The following is a 10,017-nucleotide window of genomic DNA, read 5'->3' on the forward strand; positions in this document are numbered from 1 at the left end:
CTGGGCCCTGCAGGCTCCCGCCTCATCTGGGCCGCCGCCAGGCCCACTGGAAGGGACACGGGCAGGGAGGCCCCGGCCAGGACGTCCGTCCTAGGAGGAGGAAGGGCAGGACTGACGTCCAGAGCATCCGAAGTGGAAACGTGGGTGTCCACAGACCCTCTCGCATCTTATGCAAACATGCTGGCCTTCTGGAAGTTTCTGCCAGACCTCAGGTCCTCCCTCGCACGTGGATGTGCGGACCAACTGACCATGCTAGTGGGGGTGGGGGGCAGTATGGACCAGAAGTGCTGGCCAGACAGTCCACGCAGGCCAGCTGACCCCAGATGCTTCCAGAAGCCCCACCTGGTGAGGTGGGGCCAGAGGAAGCACCTCTACTCTGTGGGTTTTAGGAAGAAATGCCTGGGGGCGGCAACCACAGGAACAGCCGGCCCAGGCCCCAGCCACCCCGGCTCGCCCGTCACCTCCTCCTTCTTCTGGTCGGCCTTCTGCTTCTTCTCCTGCACCACCTGCTGCCGTGCCAGGACGGCCTCCTCGTGGCTGAGCTTCCCCTGCAGCCGCCGGCACTCGCCTGTGGCCAGCTGTTCCTCCAGGTCCTTCGCCTGTATCTTCCTCTGCCACTTGAGGAACTCGGAGAGGTCCCCGGCCCCGTCCATGAGCTTATCCACCCTGGGGAGAGAAGGCGAGAGGCGGGGCTGGGGGTCTCCTGTGGTGGGGCTGCATGGGCCACCAGGAGGCCACAGTTCCCCTGGGGGCAGTGGCCTTCACAGGCGTGGGCCACCCTCTACCAACACCAGCCACCCGCTCCACGCACTGTCCACCCGTCCCGGTCCTGTGCGTCCGCCCTCCAGCCACATCTCCAGCCCCCATCCACTCGTGTGTGACCCACCTGTCTGTCCATCCGCCACCCCTGCCCACCTGTCCGTCCATCTGCCACCCTCTTGTCCACCTGTGCATCTGTCCATCCTCTCATCCATCTGGTCAGCCACCCAAGCTCCCACCCGCAGCCCAACTCTTGGGGTAAGTGCAGGGGTCTGCAGCCCTGCTGGTAGGGGAGGGAGCATCAGAAAGGGATCCCAGGAGAAGGTGACCCCTCAGGGGGCTTGGGGTGGGCCAGGCTTCTGCTAAGCCTCCTCCTACCCAGTCCATCTCCCTCACTGAGTGCAGATTGTCTTCCTACGATGCAGCTGTGACCCTGACACTGGCCTGCTTGGGTGCCCCCCACCCAAAGCCGCCTCTGCAGGACTGCAGCTGCCAGGCGCCGGCCCCTCTTGCACTCCCGGAGGGGAGGGGAGGCCAAGGAGCTGCCACCCCACCTCTGCAGCTCTCTCTCCACCTGCCGCTGATATAAGGCCCCTTCTCGCAGGATGGCAGCAGTGTTCAGCTTGACCGGGGAGTCATCGTTGGGCTGCAGGAGAAAGTAGGGGTCGGCTGTGATGGGGGAGGGGAGCCTCGGAGCAGCAAGTGCCCCTCTGCCCTCCCGCCCCCTCCCCAGCGCTTCCTTCTGCCTCAAGGGCGGGGCTGTCCTCAGGGAACCAGGCCCGGAGGTGGGCCCCAGGGGGCGGGGCGGGGCCTGGAGCCAAGGCCCCGAGCCGACAGTCAGGGGCACCGCTCACCCTGTAGAAGGTCAGTTTCGGAGCCTTGAGGATTCGAGGTGGAAATCGGAGCCGCAGCTTCTTCTTGGAGTCCTATGGGGGTCAGGACTTGGCACCTGTGCCCACAAGGTGCCCCCAAACACACCCCGGCTGAGCGGGGGGCCCTGCAGCCCTGGGAGGCCTGGCCCACTCCCCTCTGTCCTAACTCCAGCCGCCCACCCACGCGTTCCAGCCCAGCCCGCCCCCTGCACTGGGTCCCCCGCAGCACCTTTGTCCTCCAAGGCCGTCCAGCCACCCAGGCAGGGGCAGGGAAGGTGCAGAGCCTGCCGGGCCGGGGACCGCAGCTCCTAGTCGGGGGGCTGGAGCCTCTGGGCTCAGGGGCTTCTCCTCCACTGCCCCCGGGGCTGGCCCCCAGGACCTTCCCTGGGCTGCTCCCTGCCCAGGCCGCTGCTGCTCTGCAGACACCCTCAGGGTGGGCACCACATCCACGGTGGGCGAGCAGCGGGTAGAGCTCCCCACCACAGCACCTCGGCCATCACACCCCGGGGCCTGCTGCTACTATGTGGGGTGCCCACTCTCCTGGGCTGCCCCAACTGCTTGGGGGGCTCACCTCGCCCCGTCCGCCGCCGCCCAGATGGGGCCAGGGCGGGGAGGTGGGTCCAGGGCGGGGGGGGCGGGGCTGGGCGGCTCCTCCTGCGTGAGCCTCGCTCAGCATCCACCCAGAATGGGCCCTCCCGATCCTGCTCCCTGACTTTCCTTATTGACAAACACACCCTGGGGTTTTCCTCACAGAAACACTAAGTGCTCAGGATGGAAAATCTGGAGACACCCAGGGAAGGAGACGATGCACCTGCCCGCTCGGCCGCACTCAGCCTGGCGGCGCTGGGCCCCGCCCCTCCGTGGCCCTCGAAGTGTGGCCGCGGCCGTGGCACGGGGAGGGACGTGTCTATGATGTGAGAGGAGGCCGCCGGGAAGACCGGCCAGGCTGTGGGTGTGCTGGCGTTACCTCCACCGGGGGCTCCCCGCGGGGGCTGGGCCGCGCGCACCGCATCTCCTCGACGCTGGCCCGCAGAAGCAGCTCCTGCGCACAGAGACAGGCCGCTCCAGCCCGCCGGCCCCCGCGGGAGCCCCGGGCCGCAAAGGCACGGGCCAGCCCCGCCCCCGCCTCTCACCTCCTCCCCAGCTGCCTTTCGCCCCTGACGCCCGCACAGGGGTCTCCGCGTACAGGGGGCCCACCTCAGCCTTGCGGCGATTGTATCTCTTGGTCGTCTCCAGGAGCCGCTGCTCCTTGGGCGGCCGGTAGGTGCTCCTGGGGACCTGGCGGCGCGGTGGAAGGAAGAGCCCGTGGTGAGCCGCGGCACTTTGGAGGGGTGAGTAGAAGTGCCCGCTAGATGTGGGTGAAGGAAGGTGCCCCCGCCAGGAGGGCGGACGGTGGTGCTCCTGCCAGGAGGAGCAGGGCCGGTGGTCACCCGCGGAGGAGAGGCGGGGACGCCACGCCAGCAGCAGAAAGGAAGGTGGCCAAGCACAGGGCCCAGGCCCAGCAGACGCTGGAGGGACAGGTAGGGCTGGGAGAGTGTCACGGACCCCAGAAAAGTGAGCTGCTCGTGAGGGGGAGGGGCTGCAGCAGTAACACTGAGACAGCAGGGTGGCTCCTGGAGGGAAGCAGTGTCCACAGCGTGGGTGGGGCAGAGTCCGGCTGGAAACCCCTGAACTCCAGACTCCTAACTCCGTGTCCCCTCCCCTGCACGTCTAATGTTCGTAGGAAACTCATCATCTCCAAACCTGAAACCCTCTCTGCCCCAAAACCCTCCCCTCCCCCAGCCTTGCTGACCCTGACTGCTGTCCATCCCTGGCCCACATCGAGGCCTTGGGGTCCTCCTCGGTGCCCTCCTCAACCCCTCTCGGTCTCTCACAGCCACGTCCACCTCAAAAACTGCCCACCTGCTTCACCCCTCACCTCCCTCCTTGGCCACCACAGCCAGAGGGACCCTGTGAGCCCATATCCTGTCTCTCTGCCCCCTGAACACCTCCCCTCCCATCCCCTCCTTCCCTTCCTGGCTGCCCCCTGACCCTTGGGGGAGGGATGGCACTGCCCCAGGGCCTTTGCACAGGCTTTGCTCTGTCTGGTATGTTCTTCCCCCAGACAAATCCATGACTCATTTGCTCCCTTCTCGTTCTTTACCCCACGGTGCTTCTCAGGAGGGCTTTCCTGGCCGTGCCATCCAGAACTCCATGCAGCCCCTCCAACACTTCTCATCTCCTTTCCCTGAAGTATTTTTTCTTCTCAGCATTTTTCACCAGCTAACACACCTTACATTTTACTTATCCTTTTTTTCACTGGAACACATGCCCCATGAAGGCACAGTGCCTGGCACACACTGGGCATCCAGACACGTTTGTTGAATGAGTGACCTGGAGTGAGCCCTCAACCCAGGAGGCAAAGAGGGTCCTGGGCACGGAGCAGGGCAGGGAGTGTGGAGGGAACGAGCTTATGGTTCCAGCACAGCCATCTGTGGACCCCACGGAAGGAGACGGTCCACCAATATCTCACAGCTCACGCAGTTAAGGAGCAGGGCAGGGGATGGGAAGGGGCCAGGCAGAGAGGGAGAGAGATGCAGGTGGTAAAATGACATGAGATAAACACACTTAGACCAGAGGACCTGGGGTCAGAAACGCTGAGGCTCCCACAGATTGGGTAACTGTGGGGTTGCTCAGCAACAAGGCGCATCCGTCATCCTTCTGTCCATCTGCCCATCCGTCCATCCATGTGATCACCCATCCACTCACCTACCCACCATCCCTCCATCATCCACCCACCTACTCACCCAACCACCCACCCATCCACCGTCCATCCATAAACCCATCTACACACCCATCTATTCATCCATCCATCATCCACTCATCCATCCATTTGTCCACCCACCCACTCATCCATTCTCCCACCTACCCACACATCCACACATCCATCCATCCATCCATCCGACAGATATTTTCCAAGGGTCTGCTCTGAGCCAGGACTGTKCTAGGCACTGGGGATATGGGAAAAATAAGATGGATGAGGTCTGATAAAAGAGACAGATAATAAATAGACCCACAAATTACTAAACAACTCTAAAATCTAATTGATGCCGTGAAGAAAAGGATCTGGGTCAATGAGAAGGAAATTAAGAGATACCTGATAGGCGAGGGGTTCATGGAAGGCCTCTCTGGGCAGAGACTGTAAAGAGACCTGACAGGTGGTGGGAGTGGTCTGGGACCTTGGCACCTCCCAGCACTATCCCCTTACCCTCCATGTAGTGCTTAGTTCTTTTGGGGAACCAGATTGGTTCTGGGAAGCCGAGTCCATCACAGATGTTCAGCGTAGAGCCCACGGCCGGTCAGAACGTTACACTCCCAGTCACGGTGAGGAGTTCAAGGGTAGACATGCAACCTAAATTGGTCTAATCACACTTTCACAGGATTCTGGACCCCAGATGTCCTCTCATGCCCTGGATGATGTAGTGTGGGTGTGAGGTCTGGATGTTTTGCTACAATGAGGGAAGTTAGCCCAAAGATAAAGTTGACCCTTGGAGGGGACTAGGCGAAGACAGTCACAGAGAAGCAGCTCTGGAACCCTGATCAAAGTATGCCTGAAGCCTATCCTACTTCAGCCCTGAGAGTCAGCTGGTTCTCTGTTGTCTAAGCCAGACTGAGCTGCTTTTTTCTGTTACTTGTAATACAAAGCATTCTGACCAACAGAAGTCAGCGAGGCAGGGGAGGGAGAGGTAGAGGAAGAGGCCCTAGGCAGATGGGATAGACAGGCAGAGGCCCTGAGGCGCGGATAAGGTCACCCCTGCAGCCAGAGGAGCAGAGACCGAGACCTACACACGCACATACACAGTGGGGAGGGAGCGGTACACTGCCACAGGGTTAAAAGCGGGCTCCGGGTGCCAAGTGCAGATGGGCCTGCGCCCCGCAGCCAACAGCTCCACTCCACGCCTACTGACCAGACCTCAGTAGGTGGGGCGCAGGAACCCACTCCACTGGGCAGGCTCTGGGTCAGCTGGGCTTCCCTCTCTGTGGGGTGAGATGGGGCTGGGGAGGGTGATCAAATGCTCCTGCTCTGGTCCGGGCACCCTCAGCCCTGGAAGAGCCCAGCCCCACTGGCCCACACGATCCACTCTCCTTGCCTGGACACCCTGAGCCCACTGCGATCAGCCACACTTACTGGTCTGGGCTTGGCCACCACGGGGACTGGCTCAGGCACTGGGATGGCGCAGGGCCTGGGGGCAGTCAGGTTGAACTCCTTGGTCTCTGTGACCTTGGCCTTGGCCTTTGGAAGAGGGGGCTGATTGGTCAACGCCCCCTGCAGCTGGTTGAGCAGCTCCTGGACCTCCGGCTGCCACCTTGAAGGCAAAGGTGGGAGCGGCCACGTAGGGTGACTTCCTAAGCACGCCAACAAGGGAACAGCCCCTCGGGACCTGAAGGACCCCCAGGAGCTTGGGTCTGCCTGGGGGCGGGTAGCGGTGGGACCAACAGCCGCCCTTCACTCACGGGTGCCGGCTCCCCACACCCCAGAGCCACACGCACCAGCGCTCCCCTAGCACGGAGGAGGAGACGGAGGCCCAGAGGCATCCTCATCCTGGAGCAGGGGCGGGGGTGGGAGGATAGGGACAGGGTGGGTCCCCGCTGCAGGAATCCGGGGGCTCCGAGGACCCATGGAGCTAATCTGGTCCCCAGCAGGTGGCACAGGGGGAGGAAGCCAGGAGCAGGGAGCAGGCTGGTGATTCAAAAGGAAGGTCCGTGGAGCTGTGTCAGCGACAGGGGGAGCTGGGCTTCGAGAGGGGGACGGGGCGGGGGGAGAGTCTCAGAGTCTCGAGGTGGGGGGCCCCGGGGCAGGGGCTTCAGAAAGGGCCCTACTGGGCTGCCCCAAAGTCTGGGCCCCCTCCATGCCTCCACTCCAGCCCACCACTGCCCACCTGGCCGGTGACCCTCCTGCAGGGCTCCCCTGGGGAGACAGCTTGGTTTGAACTGCTCCTGCCCCAGCCTGAGGACCAAGGTCACCAGGGGGAGGAAGGGCATGTCTGAGGGCCAACAGGGAGTGGGGTCTCGGGAGGGGCAGTGGGGGAAGGGACAGGTCTGTGATGGGGCTGGTCACAGAGCGAGCGGGGAAGGCTGCATATGGGGTGGTGGACAGGGACGCAGGGCCCCGCAGGCCCAGCCCTGCGGACGGGCAGCAAGTCCAGCCTGGCGGGGACAAGGACGTCCCCCTGGTGAAGGGGCAGCTTTGGGGGACACCCTGCTGCCCAGGGCCGGGGTCTCCTCTCCCACATGAGGGGCTCCCACCTTCCCGGGGCCCCGGGCCTCCCACACATAGCTGGTACCTCAGGGGTCTGTTTGTGCCAGAGCCCTCTGCCTGCCTGTCCCAGCGAGACGAGGTGACTCCCCCGGCCCCGTCAGAAGGAAAACAGCTGGAGGGGGCAGCTGCACCCTGGCCCTAGCAGGCCTCTCCCCAGAGACCACTGAGCCGGCCCTCTGCCTGGGGGTCCTGGCCTGTACCAGCAAAACCAGCGTGGGCCGGAGCCTGCCATGGGAGAGGCAGGGCAAGGCAGAGGGCAGCTCTGGGGTGCCAGGCCCAGGAGTGGCACCCTGGGGGCAGTTGGGGAAGAGATGTGGGCCGGAGCCCATCGGAGGCTGTTGCTGCCTCAGCTCCCCGCCCCACGTCCGCCCCTGCATCCCCGGACCAGCAGGGTCCCTGCAGGGTCCCTGCAGCAAGGTGGCACCGGCACAGCGCCCTCCTCAGCCAGTGGGTTCCAGGGCAGAAGGGGCCAGCGCCCGCCCCCCTGATCGGGCTGGTCCTAAAGCCACTGGCCGTCAGGCCCTGCTGGCCTTTGGCTGGCTGCCCGCGTGGACGCCCCACACCCCTGCACCGGGTCAGGGCCCTGCACTGCCCACCTCATCAGGGGGTCGATCCATTGCTCCTTCACGTGGGTGGTCTCGTAGATGAGGCTCCACTCATCCTTGATCCACGAGCCCAGGTTCAAGGGGTTGAAGAGGAACCCCAGGAACTGAGGGAAGAGGGAGCCGTGGGGGTCAGGTGCCTCCACAGGGAGAGTCAGGGCCGAGGGGACGGGTGTGGCCATCGCCCCCCAGGGGAGCGCAGCCCACAGCAGGCAGGGGGCCCCACCCCGCTCGCCCCCTCCTGCTGGGCTGGGGGAGCTGCCCCTCACTCGCCGGGGCTCCCGCCTGAGCCAGTGGGTCCCTGCCTGCCGTGGGCCCCCGGGCTCCAACCCCTCGCACCCTCTGTGGACCTGGGCCGACTCCCGCTGGAGAAGCCTGTCCGCCCCTCTCTGGCTGAGTGGCTGTTGGGGCAGTAAAGGCCACACGTGGGGCCTGGTGGGCTGAGCAGGCGTCCCTGCAGCCGTGGTGAACTCAAGTGGCTGAGCCAGGGGGTAGCGGTGGGCAAGGGCAGGGTCTCTGGTCCCCACGGCTGCCTCCCCAGGGGGGCCGCTGCCCCGCAGCCACGTGCTCACCTCCCACCTCCCCTCAGGCCTCCCCGCCCTTCTTCACGGAGCAGCAGCCAGGTGTCCTTCTAGAGTCTTCCACAGCTTCCCACCTGGCAGCCTGGCCCCTGCTCACCCCACCCCACCCCAGGGGCCTCTCCTCAGCTTCCCCGCCCTACCCCGCTCAGTGCCCCCACCTCTCTCCCACCCACTCTTTCAGCCCTGCTCCCCCTTCCTGTCAGAAGGAGGCAGTCAGCCCCGGTAGCTGGGCCCTGGGGTCACTGCACGCCCCCTCCCAGCGCCCCCTGTAGCTGGGCCCTGGGGTCACTGCACTCCCCGTCCCAGCCCCCAGTAGCTGGGCCCTGGGGTCTCTGCAATCCCCCTCCCAGCCCCGCCCCCCCGTAGCTGGGCCCTGGGGTCTCTGCACTCCCTGTCCCAGCCCACCCCTCCATCCCCAAGCCCCCTCCTCCCACGCAGTGCAGCTGGTCTGTTGACCCCCACCTGGGGACATACTGCCCCCCGCCCTGGGGCTAGGGCCCTCCTAAAGGGGGCCTCCTTCTCTCTGCGGGTGTGGTGGAGGCAGCCCCCCCAGGGAACGGGCTGGAATGGGGGTGGGCTTCCGGGTGGGTTCCCTGCCGTCCAGAGGATTCCAGCATGTGAGTGTGAGCGTCCTTGGAGGGAACAGGATTGCCAGCACCCCTCCAGGTGCTGTCCCAGGGCCCCCTACACTGGCCCACATACAGCACTGTCTCCCAAGGGGACCGCAGCCGAGGCTGCCCAAGCACCAGCTCATCTGACCACAGTGGTAACAGCACGCGGGTGTGGTCTGAGGGGTTCCCTGGGCAGCCGTCCTGTCCTCAACAGCTTGCTCCCTGTCTTCGAACCCGAGGCGGGCGGACCCTAATGGGACTGGCATTGTGGGGATTGGGGCATGAGGTGTGGGCCGAGGAAGGAGGGCCCTGGTGGGGTGCCGCACCACCTCCTGCAGCTCCCAGCTCCTTTGGGAGTGTGAATGGGCCGTTTCCATGAATCTTCTCCCAGAAACCTGCACTGGAGGCGCTGTGCTGCCAAGAGCTGCTCTCCATGGGTTCTGCAGGCTCTGCAGGCCGAGGCGGGGCAGGGCTGGCTCCACCACTGCAAACTGACACGTGGGCCCCTTGCTCAACAGTTATTAAGAATTTCAAGACTCTGACAGCACAGCGTGAACCAAGTGCAGGCTCTCCAGCCGGGAAGCTGGCCCTGGGCAGTCTCCAAAGATCTCTCAGAAAATGCTGTCATAAAATTAAAGCCCTTGGGACTTCCCTGGTGGTGCAGTGGTTAAGAATCCGCCTGCCAATTGAGGGGACATGGGTTCGAGCCCTGGTCCGGAAAGATCCCACATGCCACGGAGCAGCTAAGCCCATGCGCCACAACTACTGAGCCTGCGCTCTAGAGCCCACGTGCCACAACTATTGAGCCCAAGTGCCACAACTACTGAAGCCCGCACGCCTAGAGCCCGTGCTCCACAACAAGAGAAGCCACCGCAATGAGAAGCCCGCGCACCGCAACGAAGAGTAGCTCCCACTCGCAGCAACTAGAGAAAGCCCGCGTGCAGGAAAGACCCAAGGCAGCCAAAAATAAATAAATAAATACATAAATAAATAAATTTATATAAAAAAAGTGAAGCCCTTGCTTAAGATAACTATGCAAATATTTACCCATCGTGAGTTGCTTACATTTATATGTAGACAGAAAAACGAGTCATTAAAAATAACATGCTGGGGCTTCCCTGGTGGCGCAGTGGTTGAGAGTCCGCCTGCCGATGCAGGGCACAAGGGTTCGTGCCCCGGTCCGGGAGGATCCCACATGTCGCGGAGCGGCTGGGCCCATGAGCCATGGCCGCTGAGCCTGCGCGTCCGGAGCCTGTGCTCCGCAGCGGGAGAGGCCACAACAGTGAGAGGCCC

General features: G+C 63.8%; 1 protein-coding gene across 1 annotated transcript in view; it reads right to left on the reverse strand.

Annotated features, from left to right (window-relative positions):
- The window catches only part of CFAP99 (cilia and flagella associated protein 99), a 40,499-nt gene that overhangs the window by 15,035 nt on the left and 15,447 nt on the right, over positions 1–10,017 (reverse strand). Inside the window, exons 5-11 of the mRNA XM_027104057.1 lie at positions 7,527–7,639; positions 5,800–5,977; positions 2,829–2,909; positions 2,599–2,673; positions 1,614–1,685; positions 1,314–1,405; positions 462–666 (exon numbers count right to left, since the gene is read on the reverse strand). Of these exons, the coding sequence (XP_026959858.1) occupies positions 462–666; positions 1,314–1,405; positions 1,614–1,685; positions 2,599–2,673; positions 2,829–2,909; positions 5,800–5,977; positions 7,527–7,639 (816 nt within the window). The remainder of the gene's footprint in view (positions 1–461; positions 667–1,313; positions 1,406–1,613; positions 1,686–2,598; positions 2,674–2,828; positions 2,910–5,799; positions 5,978–7,526; positions 7,640–10,017) is intronic.

This window comes from Aethalodelphis obliquidens, unplaced genomic scaffold (assembly GCF_003676395.1).
Source record: "Aethalodelphis obliquidens isolate GAN/ISIS:26980383/991018 unplaced genomic scaffold, ASM367639v1 scaffold6, whole genome shotgun sequence".
In the NCBI taxonomy this organism is placed as follows: domain Eukaryota; kingdom Metazoa; phylum Chordata; class Mammalia; order Artiodactyla; family Delphinidae; genus Aethalodelphis; species Aethalodelphis obliquidens.